Source organism: Mesoplodon mirus (assembly GCF_964341445.2).
Source record: "Mesoplodon mirus genome assembly, chromosome: 1".
Lineage (NCBI taxonomy): Eukaryota > Metazoa > Chordata > Mammalia > Artiodactyla > Ziphiidae > Mesoplodon > Mesoplodon mirus.
Genome location: NC_138976.1, coordinates 95,615,069 through 95,638,741, shown reverse-complemented (window position 1 = coordinate 95,638,741; position 23,673 = coordinate 95,615,069). Strand labels below are relative to the sequence as shown.

General features: G+C 50.8%; 1 protein-coding gene across 1 annotated transcript in view; it reads left to right on the top strand.

Annotated features, from left to right (window-relative positions):
• The window catches only part of LOC309806946 (spermatogenesis-associated protein 31-like), a gene marked incomplete at its 3' end in the record, with an annotated part of 127,839 nt that extends 106,673 nt beyond the window's left edge, over positions 1-21,166 (top strand). Inside the window, exon 4 of the mRNA XM_082626035.1 lies at positions 21,162-21,166. Within this exon, the coding sequence (XP_082482161.1) occupies positions 21,162-21,166 (5 nt within the window). The remainder of the gene's footprint in view (positions 1-21,161) is intronic.
• Between the last annotated feature and the right edge of the window lie 2,507 nt (positions 21,167-23,673).

Sequence of the window (23,673 nt, the reverse complement as noted above, 5' to 3'; positions counted from 1 at the left end):
TGCAGCACTATTTACAATAGCCAGGTAATGGAAGCAACCTAAATGCCCACAGACAGACGAACGGATAATGATGTGGTCCATCTATGAAACGGAATATTACTCAGCCATAAAAAGGAACGAAACTGGGTCATCTGTGGAGACGTCGACGGATCTAGAGACTGTCATACAGAGTGAAGTAAGTCAGAAGGAGAAAAACAAATATTGTATATTAATGCATATATGTGGAACCTAGAAAAATGGTACAGATGACCCGGTTTGCAGGGCAGAAATAGAGACACAGAGGTAGAGAACAAACGTATGGACACCAAGAGGGGGGAAGCCATGGGTTGTTGGTGGTGGGATGAGTCGGGAGATTGGGATTGTCCTGTATACATGTATATGCATAAAATAGATAACTAATAATAATCCTGCTGAATAAAAAAATAAACTTAAATTATAAAATTTTAAAATAAAACGGAAAAAAGTTCTTCCCTTCACACAGATGTATTTATAGGAATGAATTATTTCCATGCTTATATCTATAAATACATAGAAGAGGAATAAAATCTAACTTGAAGCAAAAAAGAAAAAAAAAAAAACCAGAACCCACCAGTTATACACAGGAAAACCCTATCAGGGCACTGGCTCCAGCGGCAAACAATTCTGAAGTTGGTCAGAGGTGGGGAATCATCTCCCATGCAGCCAGCAGCCCCCCCACCCCCGCAAGGAGCGTCCTCATTGCAAAGCTGGGGGACCGTGCCGAGGCGTCTGTGAGTAAACGTGAGCCGAGCCCCAGGCCAGCTGCTGCTGAACTGTTCCCACCCTTCCCAGGTAAAACACCTGAATATGTCCAAGGACTTGAAAGCCCAGAGGAAGGGCCGTGGAGCCACAGCAGCGACAGCACGCAGGCCGACTTGGTGCCTGCAGGCCAGCCAGGATGGTCCTGGCCCCGGGCGCTCTTCTGGAAGCTTTCCATTTCCCTGCCTGAGATACTCCTCCTGTCCCGGCCCCCACTGCTTTTTTCCTTCCTCACCTCTGCCCGGGGAGAAATTCCAATGGAAGGTATGGGTGACACATCCTCTTCTTTAGCAGGTGGCAGCCCGGCAACTCCTGCAGAAAGTCCAGCAGAGCCCCACTCACACCGGGCCACCCACAGAGCCGTGGCCCCTCACTCCCTCCCACCAGCACAGCCCCGAGACTGCTGACGGGGCAGAGAATATGGCGTCAGGCACAGCTGCAGGGGCTCTTGCTGCCTGGAGCCGTGTTTATATGGACCTCAACCCAGGCACACCTGGGGAGGGCTGGCCGGCAGGGTCAGGCTGCCCAGGTCAGCCCATCCTCACCCCTCAGGGACTCACATTGCAGAAAATGGACCTCGCTGAACCGGCCAGGTCCAAGGAACAGGTGTGGGCTCCTGAGAGTCTGGATAGACAAGGGGCTGCAGCTCCGGCTTGTTTTCTAATCCTTTTATCTGGCCCATGAGTGGGAGACAACTTCAAGAAGACCCTCTCCTAATGAGAGGAACCCAGGAGTCAGGGAGAGGAGGGGTGATGGGTGGAGACAGAGGCCTGGTGCCCCGGCTGCGGTGGAAGCCTCTGGAAGACCAGGCAGAGGGAGGCCGCACAGAGTGATGCCCAGGGTCACAGACCTGTCGGAGCTGCTCTTTGTTAGCTCAAGTCCTGCTCCGAGGTGCTCTGTGTCAGCTCTGAGTGACAGGTGATCTGGGCTGCTCTGCAATGAGGGCTACGTGCACGGTACCTGTGTGCCCAGCCCTGCCGGGGTACCTGCCCAGGGCAGCTCCGTATCCTGGGAGGGGCCTGACCACGAGAGCGCCATGGGCTGCTGGGGAGGGGGGGCCTGCCCAGGTGAGCTCCATATCCTGGGATTGCCCTGACCACGAGAGCCCCGTGGGCTGCTGGGGACCTGGTAAACGATGTCGGGACAGTCAGTGAAGCCACCGAGGATATACATCCGGTAGTTCCTAATTCCTACACCCTGCTGGTCATTCTACCATCCACCAGGACACGGTATTCTGTATTAGCCTTCAGGGATGCCTTCTTCTGGATTCCATTGGTCCCCGAAAGGCTCTGCTGCCCTAGTAACCAGATTTGGGAATGGAGAAATGCTGCCGCCTTGTGGCCGTTTGCCACAACAGCAGCTTTAAACCCAGTGCTCATGGTCACTAAATATTCACACTCATTGCAGCCTGTAAATGGCACCTGCCCTGAAAAACAATCCTGGGGTCGAAAATGGACCCAAAACTTCTAAAGAGGGCAACCATGCAAGAGGACAATTTCAAGAGGTTAATTGTACTCTCCGTTTTTTTCTGTTTTTCTGTACCAGAAATTTAAAACGGCCCCTCCGCCACGCCCCGGTACCCGAGGCCTCCGTTGCCCTGCCTGGGCGGGCGGCGGGGCGCTGCCGGGGCGGGCTGGCCGCGGGGATGGCGGTAAGGCGCAAGGACAAGCGAAGCTGGGCCTCAAGAGGCAGCCCGCGGTCCCCGCCCCCGTCTACGGCCATACCACCCTGAACGCGCCCGATCTCGTCTGATCTCGGAAGCTAAGCAGGGTCGGGCCTGGTTAGTACTTGTGATGGGAGACCGCCTGGGAATACCGGGTGCTGTAGGCTTTTGGCCTCCCGCTGCGGCTCCGCCTTCTCCTTTAGTCGCCCGCGGCGGTGGCCGCCAGCTCCGCCCCCCGCCGGGCACCGCTGCAGGCCCCACCTCCTCCGCCCACCCCCCACCACCACCACAGAGCGCCAGAGGGGCCGCTCCATGCGGCCCGAAGGCGGCCCTGGAAGGCAGCGGCACACCCGACGCTCCGGGGGTGGCTGGCCCGGACCCAGACTCCGCCGCGGGCCCGGGTGCCGTCCGTGCGGCCCGCGAGCCCCTCCACCTGCACCTGGCCGGCCCCACCGGCGCCCAGCCCCGGCGCCGCCACCTGTCCGCCGGTGTGGCTCTCCGCAGCTCTCTCCGGATAAAGCTGGATAAAGGTCTGGACGGGAAGGAGGGGCAGTGATTCAGCCTATTGCTCTTAGTGCCCCTCCCCCACACTCAGGAGCCCTTTGTGACAAGGCCACAGCTCTGTGATGCAGGCCTGGGGTTCTGCCATCAAGTGAACTCCCAGGGCTCTGTTGCCTGAGGGCGGCAATGCAGTTCAGAAGACGGAGAATCTCTTTTCTTTGAAAAACACTGTTGCTATCTGGCTGAGATCCAGCCCAACTTCCTGGGTGATTGATATCATCCTTGGCTTCCTGTGTGGACTGGGGCTCTTCCTCGTGTTACTCCCCTGCTTCCAGAGTAATCCATTCTTAGCACCACCTAGGAAACCTAGAAACATCAGGAAGCATCAAGTAGAGCTGAAGGGGAGGAGCAGGAGTAGGAAGAAAAGTCGATCTTTGAAAGCTTGCAGAGATTGCCTGGAAGAACTGGAGGGGACTCACAACCTGGCTTCACCTCTGCGGAGCTGCCTGGGGAGGCTTCCTGGCAAGGGCAACTTTCATCAGCTCTCATGGCAAGACCCTCCTGGTGAGATGTGCAAAGCAGTGCCTGCTGGAGCCTGTGGAGGATACTGCTTGAAGGGTTGGGAACCCTGCAGGAACACCTCCTGTAGGGTTTCCTTCCTGGTTCAAGACACTCGAGAGGTGCTGGAAGCACATATTACAAGGTTTTGGGTAAAGCACGGGTGGACCCTACCCCTCAAGGTCCTCAAGCCCATCAATCTCTTGAAGTCGACAAAGTTCCAACCCTCCACCACCCTGCGGTTAGCCTCGTCCCCTTCAGCCACCTGTGTATCTGGGTCCCACTCAACAGTCACGTTTGCTGAGTTCCCGGAGAAACCTCCTCAGGCTCATTCAGGAGAGAAGGTGAGAACAGAAGAGTCCGTTCCTGCCCTGAAGAGGCCTCTCCTTGTCCCCTCCACTGTGTGTAAGGAAATCCAGAGTGCCCTGAGAGCGATTCCACCTGGTGACTACCATGGGCCCTCAAAGGCTTCTCTGACTGCACAGCAGGGCAGGCCACCTTCTCAGTCCCTCACACTCAGCCTTGTGGGCAGAACCTGGAAGAGTGAGACTGTGGAGTGGGTCAAGAGGGACAGCCTAGAGCCAGGTCCAAGTTCAGCAATGGTCAGGAACGAGCCAAGAGAGGAGAGTGGTGGTCAGGCCTCAGGAGACCCCTGCCATAGGGTAACAGTGATGGAGGTGAACTTAGGATCCCAATCTTTGAGAGGTGAAGAGGCCAGGGAGGCTATGGAGGCCAAGGAGTCTCCTGCTCTTCAACCACAGTCTAGTGTTATCTTGGAAACCAAAGTGTTGACAAAATCCCAAACCACAAATGCACCTATGAGGAGTTTAGAGGTGCCAGGGGCCAGTAAAAGTTTCCTACTACCTAGAATGTCTGTTTTCCAACATCTAGGTGAGCCATGCCTTAACATGGAGGTTGCTAGTGAGTTTAACTCCAAAGTAAAGGTACAGTCAGACAACCAGCTTCAGGACTTTCCCAAACACAGGTTCCTTGCTGCAGACAACTTGGCTTCTCAGGTGCCTCAGTGCCATCCCCAGAGAGTCCCCACCAGAGACACGTTAGCTTCCCAGGAGCCAAGTGGCCTTATGGAAGGCCAAAGGAGCAACCTAGGGCAGCAGGAGCCCCAAACTTCAAAACTCCAAGACTCATGGAAGAGCCAGAGCAAGATGATTGCCCCTACTTACAAAAGAGAGGACCGTAGGAGGCATAAACCAGGAGAGCATGAAGAGAGGTTTAAAGAATGAGGGACCCCTCAAGCTGGAAGTATGAGCCGCCCTGCCCAGGTCAGGGGCATAACAGACTCTATTGGGAGCAGATGTCTCCAGCTCATGCCAGAGAAGAAATATAGCCCTCCAGAAAGCCTCTTCAGAAAAAGGATGAGGCTATTTTTAAAGTGGATTTTCCCCAATAAAAAAGTCAATGGTCGAGATGCTCTGCAAAGAAAAAAAAAAAAAAAGCCCATATCAGCCACTGCCCGGAGTCACGGATCAGTCAAAAGCAGATCAATCTTGAAGAGTGAGACTGCTGAGGGTCAGGCACTCATGACAGCTGTTGGACAGATCGTAGAAGAAAAAAGAGCAATTCACCATGGACTTCATGCCACAAAGTTAAATGAGCACAGACTGGAATTCCAAGTCCCAGTATGTGGGGGTTTCTGCTACCATAGGCTTACCTCCTACCCAGAGCAAGGGAGAATGATGGGTTCTACAGCCTGCAGTCATAAAGCCACCTCCAAGGGCCAGAGTTGTTCTGTCAGGGAAAGGGAAGTCAGACACCAACATAGTTTGAAAAGTGTAAGGTTCGACGATGAGCAGCTGGGCCTAAGGTGCCTCCCATCCTTGTCCCCCAGGAAGAGTGTGTTTCCAGTTAGTACCTGCCAGTATGGGCCAAGGATTCCAGGTGCCCCAGCCCGCCATAAACACTGTCCAAGGCATTGTCATCTTTGGGGAGGTGTCTTGCCTGGTCGACAGTAAAATCCTTCTTTAGTCTTCCCTTTAGTAGGAAAACATGTCTCCAAGTAAAAATTCAGTCCATGTAGAGAAAATGATTTTCTCATTAGCACATCCAAGATATTTAATGTTCCCCAATACATATATATATATTTTTTTCTAATAAAAGCATAGTGTAATGGCAAAAAAAAAGAAATTTAAAACGGCATGGAAAAATGCTGAACATTAGGAATAATTAAAGATATGCAAATCCAAATTACAAAAACCTATCCGCTCACACCAGTCAGAATGGCCATCAGCAAGAATTCTGCAAAAAGTAAATGCTGAAGGGGTTTTAGAGAAATGCCTACCCTTGGTCCAAAGTGGGACATGGTAAGAGCCAGTAATGAAAACAAAAATGAGGTGCCTTGTAAAGGTAAATACTGAGCTACCATTCAATCAAGCATACCCACTGCTGGGCCTATCGCCTGAGGGGATGAGAATCAAAAAATCACAGGCTGGGCTTCACTGGTGGCGCAGTGGTTGAGAGCCCGCCTGCCAATGCAGGGGACACGCGTTCATGCTCCGGGTCGGGAAGATCCCACGTGCCGCGGAGCGGCTTGTCCCGTGAGCTAGGGCTGCTGGGCCTGCGCGTCCGGAGCCTGTGCTCTGCATTGGGAGGGACCACCGCAGTGAGAGGCCCACGTACCGAAAAAAAAAAAAAAAAAAAAACACAGGCTGGCAATCCTCCACTCCAGCAATATTTACCATAGCCAACACTTGGAAGCTACGAAAGTGTCCATCATCAGAGGAAGGCACAAAGAAGAAGTGGTCCATGTACACAATGGAATATGACTCCAATAAAAATATATATAAATACAATTTATAAAACAAACCTAAGTAAGGAGACATCAGCTTTTGGGGGCACATTCCACTCTAATATATAACCGAGGAACACCACTGCCCGGATGGTCTGTTTCCCTAGTTCCCAGGTTGGGAAAAGCAGAAATGCTGCCGCCCTCTGGCCGTTACCTGCAACAGCAGCTTTAAGACCTGTGCTAAGGGTCACTTCATATGCAGCAGTACTGGTGGGCTGTAAATGAAACCTGCCCTCAAAACGTCTTGAGGGAGGTAATGGCCAAAATATTTCTAAATGTCACACACACTTCACGAAGACAATTTGAAGAGGTAAGCTGTACTCACAGTTGAAGAAAAGAAGGACATGCCAGAAAGCTCAATTTCAAGGGATTATGAGACGCATGCAAATCCAGCCACAAAGTGGTATCGGCTCACACTAGTCAGAACACACATCAGCAAAAAAACTACAAACAAAAAATGCTGAAGGTGTTGTGGAGAAGCGCATACCCTCAACTTTAAGCGGGACGTAACCTGGAAAGAGCCACTAATGAGAACAGACTGGAGGTGCCTCTACAAGGTAAACATTCCGCTACCATATGATCCAGCAGGCCCACTCCTGGGCCTATAACCTAAGAAGACAGAATTGGAAAGACACAGGCAGGCAAATGTGCATTGCCGCAGCATTACAATAGCCATGACGTGGAAGCAACCAAAAAGTCCATCAACAGATGAGTGGACAAAGAAGAGCTGGTACATGTACAGAGAGAATATTAGCCAAGGAAGAAAAGGACACCATGCCATTTGCAGCACCGTAGATGAGTCTAGAGGTGATCACGTGACTTGTAGTAAGTCAGAAAGAGAAAGACACGTATCGTAGGATATCACTTATAGATGTTACCTAAAAATTGATACCAGTGAAGATATTTCCACAGAGAAGGGCAATCCCAGATTCATTAAACAAACTTATGGATCACCAACGGAAAGGTGTGAGGATTGGATACATTACGAGATTGGGGTGAACAGACATATACAAACACAGGTGAAATATATAATCACCAAAGACCTACAGAATACCAAGAGAAGACTACTCAACATTCTGTCATAACGTACATGGGAAAAGGATCCCAGCAAGAACAGACATATGTATATGTGTAAAAGAACCACATCTTGCACACCTGCAACAAGCCAAACATTGTAATCAAACATGCTGTGATTAAAAAAATAAAAAAATTAAATTAAGAAAACGAACAAGAAGTAGTGAGACAAACTTAAGGGGCCTTCTCCTGGCACATTCCATTCTAAATTACAACCTAGAACACGACTTCCATTGAGGCTCTGCTGCCCTAGTAACCAGATTTGGTAAGGGAGAACTGCTGCCCCCTTGTGGCCGTTTCACACAACAGCACCTTTAATCCCAGCGCTAATGGTCAGTTGATATTCAAAATCATTGCAGGCCTGTAAATGACACCTGCCCTGAAAACAAATCCTGGGGTCATATATCGACCAAAAAATTCAAAAGACGTCCATATTTCAAAACGACACTTTCAAGAGGCATATTTTGTTCTGCATATTTGTTCTGCACATTAGGGTTCTGCTTCTTTTGCTTTCTTTCTTTCTTTATTAAAAAAAAAAACGGGAATGGAAAAAGGCAACCCTCAGAATGGGAGAAAATATTTGCAAACGAATCCACGGACAAAGGTTTAATCTCCAATATATATAACAGCTCATGCAGCTTAATATTAAAAAAAAACAAACAACCCAATACAAAAATGGGCAGAAGATCTAAATAGACGTTTCTTCAAAGAAGACACAGAGATGGCCAAGACGCACATGAAAAGCTGCTCAACATCACTCATCATTAGAGAAATGCACATCAAAACTACAGTGAGGTATCACCTCACACCTGTTAGAATGGGCATCATCAGAAAATGTACAAACAACAAATGCTGGCGAGGGTGTGGACCAAAGGAACCCTCTTCCACTACTGGTGGGAATGTAAATTGATACAGTCACTATGGAGAACAGCATGGAGGTTCCTTAAAAAACTAAAAATAGAATTACCATAGGATCCAGCAATCCCACTTCCGGGCATATACCCAGAGAAAACCATAAATGAAAAAGACACATTCACCACAATGTTCATTGCAGCACTATTTACAATAGCCAGGTAATGGAAGCAACCTAAATGCCCACAGACAGACGAATGGATAATGATGTGGTCCATCTATGAAACGGAATATTACTCAGCCATAAAAAGGAACGAAACTGGGTCATCTGTGGAGACGTCGACGGATCTAGAGACTGTCATACAGAGTGAAGTAAGTCAGAAGGAGAAAAACAAATATTGTATATTAATGCATATATGTGGAACCTAGAAAAATGGTACAGATGACCCGGTTTGCAGGGCAGAAATAGAGACACAGAGGTAGAGAACAAACGTATGGACACCAAGAGGGGGGAAGCCATGGGTTGTTGGTGGTGGGATGAGTCGGGAGATTGGGATTGTCCTGTATACATGTATATGCATAAAATAGATAACTAATAATAATCCTGCTGAATAAAAAAATAAACTTAAATTTCAAAATTTTTAAAAATAAATAAAATTTTAAAATAAAACGGAAAAAAAGTTCTTCCCTTCACACAGATGTATTTATAGGAATGAATTATTTCCATGCTTATATCTATAAATACATAGAAGAGGAATAAAATCTAACTTGAAGCAAAAAAGAAGAAAAAAAAAACCAGAACCCACCAGTTATACACAGGAAAACCCTATCAGGGCACTGGCTCCAGCGGCAAACAATTCTGAAGTTGGTCAGAGGTGGGGAATCATCTCCCATGCAGCCAGCAGCCCCCCCACCCCCGCAAGGAGCGTCCTCATTGCAAAGCTGGGGGACCGTGCCGAGGCGTCTGTGAGTAAACGTGAGCCGAGCCCCAGGCCAGCTGCTGCTGAACTGTTCCCACCCTTCCCAGGTAAAACACCTGAATATGTCCAAGGACTTGAAAGCCCAGAGGAAGGGCCGTGGAGCCACAGCAGCGACAGCACGCAGGCCGACTTGGTGCCTGCAGGCCAGCCAGGATGGTCCTGGCCCCGGGCGCTCTTCTGGAAGCTTTCCATTTCCCTGCCTGAGATACTCCTCCTGTCCCGGCCCCCACTGCTTTTTTCCTTCCTCACCTCTGCCCGGGGAGAAATTCCAACGGAAGGTATGGGTGACACATCCTCTTCTTTAGCAGGTGGCAGCCCGGCAACTCCTGCAGAAAGTCCAGCAGAGCCCCACTCACACCGGGCCACCCACAGAGCCGTGGCCCCTCACTCCCTCCCACCAGCACAGCCCCGAGACTGCTGACGGGGCAGAGAATATGGCGTCAGGCACAGCTGCAGGGGCTCTTGCTGCCTGGAGCCGTGTTTATATGGACCTCAACCCAGGCACACCTGGGGAGGGCTGGCCGGCAGGGTCAGGCTGCCCAGGTCAGCCCATCCTCACCCCTCAGGGACTCACATTGCAGAAAATGGACCTCGCTGAACCGGCCAGGTCCAAGGAACAGGTGTGGGCTCCTGAGAGTCTGGATAGACAAGGGGCTGCAGCTCCGGCTTGTTTTCTAATCCTTTTATCTGGCCCATGAGTGGGAGACAACTTCAAGAAGACCCTCTCCTAATGAGAGGAACCCAGGAGTCAGGGAGAGGAGGGGTGATGGGTGGAGACAGAGGCCTGGTGCCCCGGCTGCGGTGGAAGCCTCTGGAAGACCAGGCAGAGGGAGGCCGCACAGAGTGATGCCCAGGGTCACAGACCTGTCGGAGCTGCTGTTTGTTAGCTCAAGTCCTGCTCCGAGGTGCTCTGTGTCAGCTCTGAGTGACAGGTGATCTGGGCTGCTCTGCAATGAGGGCTACGTGCACGGTACCTGTGTGCCCAGCCCTGCCGGGGTACCTGCCCAGGGCAGCTCCGTATCCTGGGAGGGGCCTGACCACGAGAGCGCCATGGGCTGCTGGGGAGGGGGGGCCTGCCCAGGTGAGCTCCATATCCTGGGATTGCCCTGACCACGAGAGCCCCGTGGGCTGCTGGGGACCTGGTAAACGATGTCGGGACAGTCAGTGAAGCCACCGAGGATATACATCCGGTAGTTCCTAATTCCTACACCCTGCTGGTCATTCTACCATCCACCAGGACACGGTATTCTGTATTAGCCTTCAGGGATGCCTTCTTCTGGATTCCATTGGTCCCCGAAAGGCTCTGCTGCCCTAGTAACCAGATTTGGGAATGGAGAAATGCTGCCGCCTTGTGGCCGTTTGCCACAACAGCAGCTTTAAACCCAGTGCTCATGGTCACTAAATATTCACACTCATTGCAGCCTGTAAATGGCACCTGCCCTGAAAAACAACCCTGGGGTCGAAAATGGACCCAAAACTTCTAAAGAGGGCAAGCACGCAAGAGGACAATTTCAAGAGGTTAATTGTACTCTCCGTTTTTTTCTGTTTTTCTGTACCAGAAGTTTAAAACGGCCCCTCCGCCACGCCCCGGTACCCGAGGCCTCCGTTGCCCTGCCTGGGCGGGCGGCGGGGCGCTGCCGGGGCGGGCTGGCCGCGGGGACGGCGGTAAGGCGCAAGGACAAGCGAAGCTGGGCCTCAAGAGGCAGCCCGCGGTCCCCGCCCCCGTCTACGGCCATACCACCCTGAACGCGCCCGATCTCGTCTGATCTCGTAAGCTAAGCAGGGTCGGGCCTGGTTAGTACTTGGATGGGAGACCGCCTGGGAATACCGGGTGCTGTAGGCTTTTGGCCTCCCGCTGCGGCTCCGCCTTCTCCTTTAGTCGCCCGCGGCGGTGGCCGCCAGCTCCGCCCCCCGCCGGCCACCGCTGCAGGCCCCACCTCCTCCGCCCCCCCTCCACCACCACCACCACAGAGCGCCAGAGGGGCCGCTCCATGCGGCCCGAAGGCGGCCCTGGAAGGCAGCGGCACACCCGACGCTCCGGGGGTGGCTGGCCCGGACCCAGACTCCGCCGCGGGCCCGGGTGCCGTCCGTGCGGCCCGCGAGCCCCTCCACCTGCACCTGGCCGGCCCCACCGGCGCCCAGCCCCGGCGCCGCCACCTGTCCGCCGGTGTGGCTCTCCGCAGCTCTCTCCGGATAAAGCTGGATAAAGGTCTGGACGGGAAGGAGGGGCAGTGATTCAGCCTATTGCTCTTAGTGCCCCTCCCCCACACTCAGGAGCCCTTTGTGACAAGGCCACAGCTCTGTGATGCAGGCCTGGGGTTCTGCCATCAAGTGAACTCCCAGGGCTCTGTTGCCTGAGGGCGGCAATGCAGTTCAGAAGACGGAGAATCTCTTTTCTTTGAAAAACACTGTTGCTATCTGGCTGAGATCCAGCCCAACTTCCTGGGTGATTGATATCATCCTTGGCTTCCTGTGTGGACTGGGGCTCTTCCTCGTGTTACTCCCCTGCTTCCAGAGTAATCCATTCTTAGCACCACCTAGGAAACCTAGAAACATCAGGAAGCATCAAGTAGAGCTGAAGGGGAGGAGCAGGAGTAGGAAGAAAAGTCGATCTTTGAAAGCTTGCAGAGATTGCCTGGAAGAACTGGAGGGGACTCACAACCTGGCTTCACCTCTGCGGAGCTGCCTGGGGAGGCTTCCTGGCAAGGGCAACTTTCATCAGCTCTCATGGCAAGACCCTCCTGGTGAGATGTGCAAAGCAGTGCCTGCTGGAGCCTGTGGAGGATACTGCTTGAAGGGTTGGGAACCCTGCAGGAACACCTCCTGTAGGGTTTCCTTCCTGGTTCAAGACACTCGAGAGGTGCTGGAAGCACATATTACAAGGTTTTGGGTAAAGCACGGGTGGACCCTACCCCTCAAGGTCCTCAAGCCCATCAATCTCTTGAAGTCGACAAAGTTCCAACCCTCCACCACCCTGCGGTTAGCCTCGTCCCCTTCAGCCACCTGTGTATCTGGGTCCCACTCAACAGTCACGTTTGCTGAGTTCCCGGAGAAACCTCCTCAGGCTCATTCAGGAGAGAAGGTGAGAACAGAAGAGTCCGTTCCTGCCCTGAAGAGGCCTCTCCTTGTCCCCTCCACTGTGTGTAAGGAAATCCAGAGTGCCCTGAGAGCGATTCCACCTGGTGACTACCATGGGCCCTCAAAGGCTTCTCTGACTGCACAGCAGGGCAGGCCACCTTCTCAGTCCCTCACACTCAGCCTTGTGGGCAGAACCTGGAAGAGTGAGACTGTGGAGTGGGTCAAGAGGGACAGCCTAGAGCCAGGTCCAAGTTCAGCAATGGTCAGGAACGAGCCAAGAGAGGAGAGTGGTGGTCAGGCCTCAGGAGACCCCTGCCATAGGGTAACAGTGATGGAGGTGAACTTAGGATCCCAATCTTTGAGAGGTGAAGAGGCCAGGGAGGCTATGGAGGCCAAGGAGTCTCCTGCTCTTCAACCACAGTCTAGTGTTATCTTGGAAACCAAAGTGTTGACAAAATCCCAAACCACAAATGCACCTATGAGGAGTTTAGAGGTGCCAGGGGCCAGTAAAAGTTTCCTACTACCTAGAATGTCTGTTTTCCAACATCTAGGTGAGCCATGCCTTAACATGGAGGTTGCTAGTGAGTTTAACTCCAAAGTAAAGGTACAGTCAGACAACCAGCTTCAGGACTTTCCCAAACACAGGTTCCTTGCTGCAGACAACTTGGCTTCTCAGGTGCCTCAGTGCCATCCCCAGAGAGTCCCCACCAGAGACACGTTAGCTTCCCAGGAGCCAAGTGGCCTTATGGAAGGCCAAAGGAGCAACCTAGGGCAGCAGGAGCCCCAAACTTCAAAACTCCAAGACTCATGGAAGAGCCAGAGCAAGATGATTGCCCCTACTTACAAAAGAGAGGACCGTAGGAGGCATAAACCAGGAGAGCATGAAGAGAGGTTTAAAGAATGAGGGACCCCTCAAGCTGGAAGTATGAGCCGCCCTGCCCAGGTCAGGGGCATAACAGACTCTATTGGGAGCAGATGTCTCCAGCTCATGCCAGAGAAGAAATATAGCCCTCCAGAAAGCCTCTTCAGAAAAAGGATGAGGCTATTTTTAAAGTGGATTTTCCCCAATAAAAAAGTCAATGGTCGAGATGCTCTGCAAAGAAAAAAAAAAAAAAAGCCCATATCAGCCACTGCCCGGAGTCACGGATCAGTCAAAAGCAGATCAATCTTGAAGAGTGAGACTGCTGAGGGTCAGGCACTCATGACAGCTGTTGGACAGATCGTAGAAGAAAAAAGAGCAATTCACCATGGACTTCATGCCACAAAGTTAAATGAGCACAGACTGGAATTCCAAGTCCCAGTATGTGGGGGTTTCTGCTACCATAGGCTTACCTCCTACCCAGAGCAAGGGAGAATGATGGGTTCTACAGCCTGCAGTCATAAAGCCACCTCCAAGGGCCAGAGTTGTTCTGTCAGGGAAAGGGAAGTCAGACACCAACATAGTTTGAAAAGTGTAAGGTTCGACGATGAGCAGCTGGGCCTAAGGTGCCTCCCATCCTTGTCCCCCAGGAAGAGTGTGTTTCCAGTTAGTACCTGCCAGTATGGGCCAAGGATTCCAGGTGCCCCAGCCCGCCATAAACACTGTCCAAGGCATTGTCATCTTTGGGGAGGTGTCTTGCCTGGTCGACAGTAAAATCCTTCTTTAGTCTTCCCTTTAGTAGGAAAACATGTCTCCAAGTAAAAATTCAGTCCATGTAGAGAAAATGATTTTCTCATTAGCACATCCAAGATATTTAATGTTCCCCAATACATATATATATATTTTTTTCTAATAAAAGCATAGTGTAATGGCAAAAAAAAAGAAATTTAAAACGGCATGGAAAAATGCTGAACATTAGGAATAATTAAAGATATGCAAATCCAAATTACAAAAACCTATCCGCTCACACCAGTCAGAATGGCCATCAGCAAGAATTCTGCAAAAAGTAAATGCTGAAGGGGTTTTAGAGAAATGCCTACCCTTGGTCCAAAGTGGGACATGGTAAGAGCCAGTAATGAAAACAAAAATGAGGTGCCTTGTAAAGGTAAATACTGAGCTACCATTCAATCAAGCATACCCACTGCTGGGCCTATCGCCTGAGGGGATGAGAATCAAAAAATCACAGGCTGGGCTTCACTGGTGGCGCAGTGGTTGAGAGCCCGCCTGCCAATGCAGGGGACACGCGTTCATGCTCCGGGTCGGGAAGATCCCACGTGCCGCGGAGCGGCTTGTCCCGTGAGCTAGGGCTGCTGGGCCTGCGCGTCCGGAGCCTGTGCTCTGCATTGGGAGGGACCACCGCAGTGAGAGGCCCACGTACCGAAAAAAAAAAAAAAAAAAAAAAACACAGGCTGGCAATCCTCCACTCCAGCAATATTTACCATAGCCAACACTTGGAAGCTACGAAAGTGTCCATCATCAGAGGAAGGCACAAAGAAGAAGTGGTCCATGTACACAATGGAATATGACTCCAATAAAAAATATATATAAATACAATTTATAAAACAAACCTAAGTAAGGAGACATCAGCTTTTGGGGGCACATTCCACTCTAATATATAACCGAGGAACACCACTGCCCGGATGGTCTGTTTCCCTAGTTCCCAGGTTGGGAAAAGCAGAAATGCTGCCGCCCTCTGGCCGTTACCTGCAACAGCAGCTTTAAGACCTGTGCTAAGGGTCACTTCATATGCAGCAGTACTGGTGGGCTGTAAATGAAACCTGCCCTCAAAACGTCTTGAGGGAGGTAATGGCCAAAATATTTCTAAATGTCACACACACTTCACGAAGACAATTTGAAGAGGTAAGCTGTACTCACAGTTGAAGAAAAGAAGGACATGCCAGAAAGCTCAATTTCAAGGGATTATGAGACGCATGCAAATCCAGCCACAAAGTGGTATCGGCTCACACTAGTCAGAACACACATCAGCAAAAAAACTACAAACAAAAAATGCTGAAGGTGTTGTGGAGAAGCGCATACCCTCAACTTTAAGCGGGACGTAACCTGGAAAGAGCCACTAATGAGAACAGACTGGAGGTGCCTCTACAAGGTAAACATTCCGCTACCATATGATCCAGCAGGCCCACTCCTGGGCCTATAACCTAAGAAGACAGAATTGGAAAGACACAGGCAGGCAAATGTGCATTGCCGCAGCATTACAATAGCCATGACGTGGAAGCAACCAAAAAGTCCATCAACAGATGAGTGGACAAAGAAGAGCTGGTACATGTACAGAGAGAATATTAGCCAAGGAAGAAAAGGACACCATGCCATTTGCAGCACCGTAGATGAGTCTAGAGGTGATCACGTGACTTGTAGTAAGTCAGAAAGAGAAAGACACGTATCGTAGGATATCACTTATAGATGTTACCTAAAAATTGATACCAGTGAAGATATTTCCACAGAGAAGGGCAATCCCAGATTCATTAAACAAACTTATGGATCACCAACGGAAAGGTGTGAGGATTGGATACATTACGAGATTGGGGTGAACAGACATATACAAACACAGGTGAAATATATAATCACCAAAGACCTACAGAATACCAAGAGAAGACTACTCAACATTCTGTCATAACGTACATGGGAAAAGGATCCCAGCAAGAACAGACATATGTATATGTGTAAAAGAACCACATCTTGCACACCTGCAACAAGCCAAACATTGTAATCAAACATGCTGTGATTAAAAAAATAAAAAAATTAAATTAAGAAAACGAACAAGAAGTAGTGAGACAAACTTAAGGGGCCTTCTCCTGGCACATTCCATTCTAAATTACAACCTAGAACACGACTTCCATTGAGGCTCTGCTGCCCTAGTAACCAGATTTGGTAAGGGAGAACTGCTGCCCCCTTGTGGCCGTTTCACACAACAGCACCTTTAATCCCAGCGCTAATGGTCAGTTGATATTCAAAATCATTGCAGGCCTGTAAATGACACCTGCCCTGAAAACAAATCCTGGGGTCATATATCGACCAAAAAATTCAAAAGACGTCCATATTTCAAAACGACACTTTCAAGAGGCATATTTTGTTCTGCATATTTGTTCTGCACATTAGGGTTCTGCTTCTTTTGCTTTCTTTCTTTCTTTATTAAAAAAAAAAACGGGAATGGAAAAAGGCAACCCTCAGAATGGGAGAAAATATTTGCAAACGAATCCACGGACAAAGGTTTAATCTCCAATATATATAACAGCTCATGCAGCTTAATATTAAAAAAAAACAAACAACCCAATACAAAAATGGGCAGAAGATCTAAATAGACGTTTCTTCAAAGAAGACACAGAGATGGGCAAGACGCACATGAAAAGCTGCTCAACATCACTCATCATTAGAGAAATGCACATCAAAACTACAGTGAGGTATCACCTCACACCTGTTAGAATGGGCATCATCAGAAAATGTACAAACAACAAATGCTGGTGAGGGTGTGGACCAAAGGAACCCTCTTCCACTATTGGTGGGAATGTAAATTGATACAGTCACTATGGAGAACAGCATGGAGGTTCCTTAAAAAACTAAAAATAGAATTACCATAGGATCCAGCAATCCCACTTCCGGGCATATACCCAGAGAAAACCATAAATGAAAAAGACACATTCACCACAATGTTCATTGCAGCACTATTTACAATAGCCAGGTAATGGAAGCAACCTAAATGCCCACAGACAGACGAACGGATAATGATGTGGTCCATCTATGAAACGGAATATTACTCAGCCATAAAAAGGAACGAAACTGGGTCATCTGTGGAGACGTCGACGGATCTAGAGACTGTCATACAGAGTGAAGTAAGTCAGAAGGAGAAAAACAAATATTGTATATTAATGCATATATGTGGAACCTAGAAAAATGGTACAGATGACCCGGTTTGCAGGGCAGAAATAGAGACACAGAGGTAGAGAACAAACGTATGGACACCAAGAGGGGGGAAGCCATGGGTTGTTGGTGGTGGGATGAGTCGGGAGATTGGGATTGTCCTGTATACATGTATATGCATAAAATAGATAACTAATAATAATCCTGCTGAATAAAAAAATAAACTTAAATTTCAAAATTTTTAAAAATAAATAAAATTTTAAAATAAAACGGAAAAAAAGTTCTTCCCTTCACACAGATGTATTTATAGGAATGAATTATTTCCATGCTTATATCTATAAATACATAGAAGAGGAATAAAATCTAACTTGAAGCAAAAAAGAAGAAAAAAAAAACCAGAACCCACCAGTTATACACAGGAAAACCCTATCAGGGCACTGGCTCCAGCGGCAAACAATTCTGAAGTTGGTCAGAGGTGGGGAATCATCTCCCATGCAGCCAGCAGCCCCCCCACCCCCGCAAGGAGCGTCCTCATTGCAAAGCTGGGGGACCGTGCCGAGGCGTCTGTGAGTAAACGTGAGCCGAGCCCCAGGCCAGCTGCTGCTGAACTGTTCCCACCCTTCCCAGGTAAAACACCTGAATATGTCCAAGGACTTGAAAGCCCAGAGGAAGGGCCGTGGAGCCACAGCAGCGACAGCACGCAGGCCGACTTGGTGCCTGCAGGCCAGCCAGGATGGTCCTGGCCCCGGGCGCTCTTCTGGAAGCTTTCCATTTCCCTGCCTGAGATACTCCTCCTGTCCCGGCCCCCACTGCTTTTTTCCTTCCTCACCTCTGCCCGGGGAGAAATTCCAACGGAAGGTATGGGTGACACATCCTCTTCTTTAGCAGGTGGCAGCCCGGCAACTCCTGAAGAAAGTCCAGCAGAGCCCCACTCACACCGGGCCACCCACAGAGCCGTGGCCCCTCACTCCCTCCCACCAGCACAGCCCCGAGACTGCTGACGGGGCAGAGAATATGGCGTCAGGCACAGCTGCAGGGGCTCTTGCTGCCTGGAGCCGTGTTTATATGGACCTCAACCCAGGCACACCTGGGGAGGGCTGGCCGGCAGGGTCAGGCTGCCCAGGTCAGCCCATCCTCACCCCTCAGGGACTCACATTGCAGAAAATGGACCTCGCTGAACCGGCCAGGTCCAAGGAACAGGTGTGGGCTCCTGAGAGTCTGGATAGACAAGGGGCTGCAGCTCCGGCTTGTTTTCTAATCCTTTTATCTGGCCCATGAGTGGGAGACAACTTCAAGAAGACCCTCTCCTAATGAGAGGAACCCAGGAGTCAGGGAGAGGAGGGGTGATGGGTGGAGACAGAGGCCTGGTGCCCCGGCTGCGGTGGAAGCCTCTGGAAGACCAGGCAGAGGGAGGCCGCACAGAGTGATGCCCAGGGTCACAGACCTGTCGGAGCTGCTGTTTGTTAGCTCAAGTCCTGCTCCGAGGTGCTCTGTGTCAGCTCTGAGTGACAGGTGATCTGGGCTGCTCTGCAATGAGGGCTACGTGCACGGTACCTGTGTGCCCAGCCCTGCCGGGGTACCTGCCCAGGGCAGCTCCGTATCCTGGGAGGGGCCTGACCACGAGAGCGCCATGGGCTGCTGGGGAGGGGGGGCCTGCCCAGGTGAGCTCCATATCCTGGGATTGCCCTGACCACGAGAGCCCCGTGGGCTGCTGGGGACCTGGTAAACGATGTCGGGACAGTCAGTGAAGCCACCGAGGATATACATCCGGTAGTTCCTAATTCCTACACCCTGCTGGTCATTCTACCATCCACCAGGACACGGTATTCTGTATTAGCCTTCAGGGATGCCTTCTTCTGGATTCCATTGGTCCCCGAAAGGCTCTGCTGCCCTAGTAACCAGATTTGGGAATGGAGAAATGCTGCCGCCTTGTGGCCGTTTGCCACAACAGCAGCTTTAAACCCAGTGCTCATGGTCACTAAATATTCACACTCATTGCAGCCTGTAAATGGCACCTGCCCTGAAAAACAATCCTGGGGTCGAAAATGGACCCAAAACTTCTAAAGAGGGCAACCATGCAAGAGGACAATTTCAAGAGGTTAATTGTACTCTCCGTTTTTTTCTGTTTTTCTGTACCAGAAATTTAAAACGGCCCCTCCGCCACGCCCCGGTACCCGAGGCCTCCGTTGCCCTGCCTGGGCGGGCGGCGGGGCGCTGCCGGGGCGGGCTGGCCGCGGGGATGGCGGTAAGGCGCAAGGACAAGCGAAGCTGGGCCTCAAGAGGCAGCCCGCGGTCCCCGCCCCCGTCTACGGCCATACCACCCTGAACGCGCCCGATCTCGTCTGATCTCGGAAGCTAAGCAGGGTCGGGCCTGGTTAGTACTTGTGATGGGAGACCGCCTGGGAATACCGGGTGCTGTAGGCTTTTGGCCTCCCGCTGCGGCTCCGCCTTCTCCTTTAGTCGCCCGCGGCGGTGGCCGCCAGCTCCGCCCCCCGCCGGGCACCGCTGCAGGCCCCACCTCCTCCGCCCACCCCCCACCACCACCACAGAGCGCCAGAGGGGCCGCTCCATGCGGCCCGAAGGCGGCCCTGGAAGGCAGCGGCACACCCGACGCTCCGGGGGTGGCTGGCCCGGACCCAGACTCCGCCGCGGGCCCGGGTGCCGTCCGTGCGGCCCGCGAGCCCCTCCACCTGCACCTGGCCGGCCCCACCGGCGCCCAGCCCCGGCGCCGCCACCTGTCCGCCGGTGTGGCTCTCCGCAGCTCTCTCCGGATAAAGCTGGATAAAGGTCTGGACGGGAAGGAGGGGCAGTGATTCAGCCTATTGCTCTTAGTGCCCCTCCCCCACACTCAGGAGCCCTTTGTGACAAGGCCACAGCTCTGTGATGCAGGCCTGGGGTTCTGCCATCAAGTGAACTCCCAGGGCTCTGTTGCCTGAGGGCGGCAATGCAGTTCAGAAGACGGAGAATCTCTTTTCTTTGAAAAACACTGTTGCTATCTGGCTGAGATCCAGCCCAACTTCCTGGGTGATTGATATCATCCTTGGCTTCCTGTGTGGACTGGGGCTCTTCCTCGTGTTACTCCCCTGCTTCCAGAGTAATCCATTCTTAGCACCACCTAGGAAACCTAGAAACATCAGGAAGCATCAAGTAGAGCTGAAGGGGAGGAGCAGGAGTAGGAAGAAAAGTCGATCTTTGAAAGCTTGCAGAGATTGCCTGGAAGAACTGGAGGGGACTCACAACCTGGCTTCACCTCTGCGGAGCTGCCTGGGGAGGCTTCCTGGCAAGGGCAACTTTCATCAGCTCTCATGGCAAGACCCTCCTGGTGAGATGTGCAAAGCAGTGCCTGCTGGAGCCTGTGGAGGATACTGCTTGAAGGGTTGGGAACCCTGCAGGAACACCTCCTGTAGGGTTTCCTTCCTGGTTCAAGACACTCGAGAGGTGCTGGAAGCACATATTACAAGGTTTTGGGTAAAGCACGGGTGGACCCTACCCCTCAAGGTCCTCAAGCCCATCAATCTCTTGAAGTCGACAAAGTTCCAACCCTCCACCACCCTGCGGTTAGCCTCGTCCCCTTCAGCCACCTGTGTATCTGGGTCCCACTCAACAGTCACGTTTGCTGAGTTCCCGGAGAAACCTCCTCAGGCTCATTCAGGAGAGAAGGTGAGAACAGAAGAGTCCGTTCCTGCCCTGAAGAGGCCTCTCCTTGTCCCCTCCACTGTGTGTAAGGAAATCCAGAGTGCCCTGAGAGCGATTCCACCTGGTGACTACCATGGGCCCTCAAAGGCTTCTCTGACTGCACAGCAGGGCAGGCCACCTTCTCAGTCCCTCACACTCAGCCTTGTGGGCAGAACCTGGAAGAGTGAGACTGTGGAGTGGGTCAAGAGGGACAGCCTAGAGCCAGGTCCAAGTTCAGCAATGGTCAGGAACGAGCCAAGAGAGGAGAGTGGTGGTCAGGCCTCAGGAGACCCCTGCCATAGGGTAACAGTGATGGAGGTGAACTTAGGATCCCAATCTTTGAGAGGTGAAGAGGCCAGGGAGGCTATGGAGGTCAAGGAGTCTCGTGCTCTTCAACCACAGTCTAGTGTTATCTTGGAAACCAAAGTGTTGACAAAATCCCAAACCACAAATGCACCTATGAGGAGTTTAGAGGTGCCAGGGGCCAGTAAAAGTTTCCTACTACCTAGAATGTCTGTTTTCCAACATCTAGGTGAGCCATGCCTTAACATGGAGGTTGCTAGTGAGTTTAACTCCAAAGTAAAGGTACAGTCAGACAACCAGCTTCAGGACTTTCCCAAACACAGGTTCCTTGCTGCAGACAACTTGGCTTCTCAGGTGCCTCAGTGCCATCCCCAGAGAGTCCCCACCAGAGACACGTTAGCTTCCCAGGAGCCAAGTGGCCTTATGGAAGGCCAAAGGAGCAACCTAGGGCAGCAGGAGCCCAAAACTTCAAAACTCCAAGACTCATGGAAGAGCCAGAGCAAGATGATTGTCCCTACTTACAAAAGAGAGGACCGTAGGAGGCATAAACCAGGAGAGCATGAAGAGAGGTTTAAAGAATGAGGGACCCCTCAAGCTGGAAGTATGAGCCGCCCTGCCCAGGTCAGGGGCATAACAGACTCTATTGGGAGCAGATGTCTCCAGCTCATGCCAGAGAAGAAATATAGCCCCCCAGAAAGCCTCTTCAGAAAAAGGATGAGGCTATTTTTAAAGTGGATTTTCCCCAATAAAAAAGTCAATGGTCGAGATGCTCTGCAAAGAAAAAAAAAAAAAAGCCCATATCAGCCACTGCCCGGAGTCACGGATCAGTCAAAAGCAGATCAATCTTGAAGAGTGAGACTGCTGAGGGTCAGGCACTCATGACAGCTGTTGGACAGATCGTAGAAGAAAAAAGAGCAATTCACCATGGACTTCATGCCACAAAGTTAAATGAGCACAGACTGGAATTCCAAGTCCCAGTATGTGGGGGTTTCTGCTACCATAGGCTTACCTCCTACCCAGAGCAAGGGAGAATGATGGGTTCTACAGCCTGCAGTCATAAAGCCACCTCCAAGGGCCAGAGTTGTTCTGTCAGGGAAAGGGAAGTCAGACACCAACATAGTTTGAAAAGTGTAAGGTTCGACGATGAGCAGCTGGGCCTAAGGTGCCTCCCATCCTTGTCCCCCAGGAAGAGTGTGTTTCCAGTTAGTACCTGCCAGTATGGGCCAAGGATTCCAGGTGCCCCAGCCCGCCATAAACACTGTCCAAGGCATTGTCATCTTTGGGGAGGTGTCTTGCCTGGTCGACAGTAAAATCCTTCTTTAGTCTTCCCTTTAGTAGGAAAACATGTCTCCAAGTAAAAATTCAGTCCATGTAGAGAAAATGATTTTCTCATTAGCACATCCAAGATATTTAATGTTCCCCAATACATATATATATATATTTTTTCTAATAAAAGCATAGTGTAATGGCAAAAAAAAAAAGAAATTTAAAACGGCATGGAAAAATGCTGAACATTAGGAATAATTAAAGATATGCAAATCCAAATTACAAAAACCTATCCGCTCACACCAGTCAGAATGGCCATCAGCAAGAATTCTGCAAAAAGTAAATGCTGAAGGGGTTTTAGAGAAATGCCTACCCTTGGTCCAAAGTGGGACATGGTAAGAGCCAGTAATGAAAACAAAAATGAGGTGCCTTGTAAAGGTAAATACTGAGCTACCATTCAATCAAGCATACCCACTGCTGGGCCTATCGCCTGAGGGGATGAGAATCAAAAAAACACAGGCTGGGCTTCACTGGTGGCGCAGTGGTTGAGAGCCCGCCTGCCAATGCAGGGGACATGCGTTCATGCTCCGGGTCGGGAAGATCCCACGTGCCGCGGAGCGGCTTGTCCCGTGAGCTAGGGCTGCTGGGCCTGCGCGTCCGGAGCCTGTGCTCTGCATTGGGAGGGACCACCGCAGTGAGAGGCCCACGTACCGAAAAAAAAAAAAAAAAAAAAAAAACACAGGCTGGCAATCCTCCACTCCAGCAATATTTACCATAGCCAACACTTGGAAGCTACGAAAGTGTCCATCATCAGAGGAAGGCACAAAGAAGAAGTGGTCCATGTACACAATGGAATATGACTCCAATAAAAAATATATATAAATACAATTTATAAAACAAACCTAAGTAAGGAGACATCAGCTTTTGGGGGCACATTCCACTCTAATATATAACCGAGGAACACCACTGCCCGGATGGTCTGTTTCCCTAGTTCCCAGGTTGGGAAAAGCAGAAATGCTGCCGCCCTCTGGCCGTTACCTGCAACAGCAGCTTTAAGACCTGTGCTAAGGGTCACTTCATATGCAGCAGTACTGGTGGGCTGTAAATGAAACCTGCCCTCAAAACGTCTTGAGGGAGGTAATGGCCAAAATATTTCTAAATGTCACACACACTTCACGAAGACAATTTGAAGAGGTAAGCTGTACTCACAGTTGAAGAAAAGAAGGACATGCCAGAAAGCTCAATTTCAAGGGATTATGAGACGCATGCAAATCCAGCCACAAAGTGGTATCGGCTCACACTAGTCAGAACACACATCAGCAAAAAAACTACAAACAAAAAATGC